The sequence below is a fragment of the Mesitornis unicolor genome, unplaced genomic scaffold (genome assembly GCF_000695765.1).
Source record: "Mesitornis unicolor isolate BGI_N332 unplaced genomic scaffold, ASM69576v1 scaffold8647, whole genome shotgun sequence".
Lineage (NCBI taxonomy): Eukaryota > Metazoa > Chordata > Aves > Mesitornithiformes > Mesitornithidae > Mesitornis > Mesitornis unicolor.
In genome coordinates, this window is record NW_010197069.1 from 3,484 (window position 1) to 5,053 (window position 1,570).

The following is a 1,570-nucleotide window of genomic DNA, read 5'->3' on the forward strand; positions in this document are numbered from 1 at the left end:
GCAGTTTTATGTTTCCTCAAAGAAGAGGGCAGACATAGTCTTGGTCATTGCTATTATTCAAATCTAATCAGGAGCACTCCTTAGCCAGTTAGCCCAGCTGTAGACTATCAAAAAGCTGCAGTCAGAGAGGTATGGCCTGTGGGGAGTCAGAGTTCACAAGCAAACAAGAGTGCAGCAGTCCTGCGAAGTAAACTTCAGCCTATTCATTATTTGAGTTTAAATGCAACTGTGGATCACAACTCTAAAAACTCGGACTGCTAAAGGTTGAAAACTGTAATAATGGTTCTGTATGAGGTTATACTCTTTGAAGCTCAGTTTTAACCATAGATTCCTCTACACTATGAAATCTAACAAAATCAGTTACCCAGTTAGTGCAATTACAGTCCGTCCTCTTCATTTCTTAAGAAGCTGGTGTCTGACTATAAGGAAAGGTGCGACAAATCCGCTTCCAAAGAATCCACACATCATTGCGAGTAATCGCCATTTGTTTTCCACTGAAAATGGAAGGTTCTAGAAGAGAAAAATGAATTTCAGTTTTGTAGTCGATACAGTAATTACTTTCTCATCAACTTGAAAATGGTGAGAAGCTCAACATGTGGTGTCAAGCTGACAAAATAAATATGCAGTCTCAAAATTTCCCTTCCTCTCAAAGCAAGAAATACAGTAACTAAAATAATAGCTTGAATGTGACCTCTGGAAGTAATTTTGCCTCCCCTTCCCCTCTGCCTCCCAATTCAAAGCAGGGCCAGTTTGCTGAAGGCCTCATCCAATCAAGTTATAAATGTCCCAGAAGATACAGACCCCACAGCCTCTCTATGCAACCTGTTTTGGTATTTAATTACCTTCATTGGGAGGATTTTTTCAAGTTCATCAGGTATATAAAATCAATTTTTGGATGTATGACTTAGGTGAATATGTTAAGCACAGGGTACATCAGAAAGCGTTTACAGTATCATTGTTGCTCATATTGCAATGCTCATCATGTGTACCACTGAAGCAGAGAGTTGCAGGGAAGGACACTTTAAGTCATTTGCACCACAATTCACTCTGCTGAAACGCAATTATGCGCAAAACCCTTCACGGGAGCTCAGCGAATGAGGAGCTCACCTCGGGCATGCCCGCCGCAGGACGGGCGTTCACTTCATCCCGGCGTCTACGGCGAGCCGGGGTAGGCCCGCACTGCGGCTGCAACGACGTCTTTACGGTTACTCCTCTCGCCAGCAAACGCCTGACGTCCCACCCGCTCCCTAATCCAGGGGCTCGCCCCTCAGCTAGGCCTTCCCAAGAGTCGGGCGGGCGCTACCAGCGTAATGTCCTTTAGGTACACGTTTTCCCCCATCCCGTTCCCCAAAGAGCCACTACACTCCCCTGTGGCGAGCCGTTACCCTCCTGCCACCCCCGGCGCCCCTTCACACGACCTTCAGGGCATGCCGCAGAGGAGGGCCTCTCCTCCCCACGCTACCTTTCCAGGGCCTTCCTCATAGTGGCTCCTGCGGAGGGAGGAGGTGGTAAACCTGCGAACAATAGCAGACAGCATGATATCGACAAGGCAGCCCAGCGACCTTCTAGC

The 1,570-nt window shown here is 47.3% G+C and overlaps 1 protein-coding gene across 1 annotated transcript; it reads right to left on the reverse strand.

Annotated features, from left to right (window-relative positions):
* Nucleotides 1-393: 393 nt before the first annotated feature.
* On the reverse strand, nt 394-1,537 carry LOC104543956 (cytochrome c oxidase subunit 7C, mitochondrial). Its single transcript, XM_010188677.1, has 2 exons — nt 1,463-1,537; nt 394-510 (listed from the first exon to the last, which is right to left on the reverse strand). Exons 1-2 carry the CDS (start codon nt 1,535-1,537, stop codon nt 394-396), a joined length of 192 nt encoding a protein of 63 aa, XP_010186979.1.
* Between the last annotated feature and the right edge of the window lie 33 nt (nt 1,538-1,570).

Coding starts and splice junctions, on each gene's coding strand:
- LOC104543956 (XM_010188677.1), bottom strand. CDS start 1,537: ATGCTGTCTGCTATTGTTCGCAGGTTTACCACCTCCTCCCTCCGCAGG. Junction 511..1,462: donor ATGAGGAAGGCCCTGGAAAG/GTAGCGTGGGGA, acceptor TTTCTCTTCTAG/AACCTTCCATTTTCAGTGGA.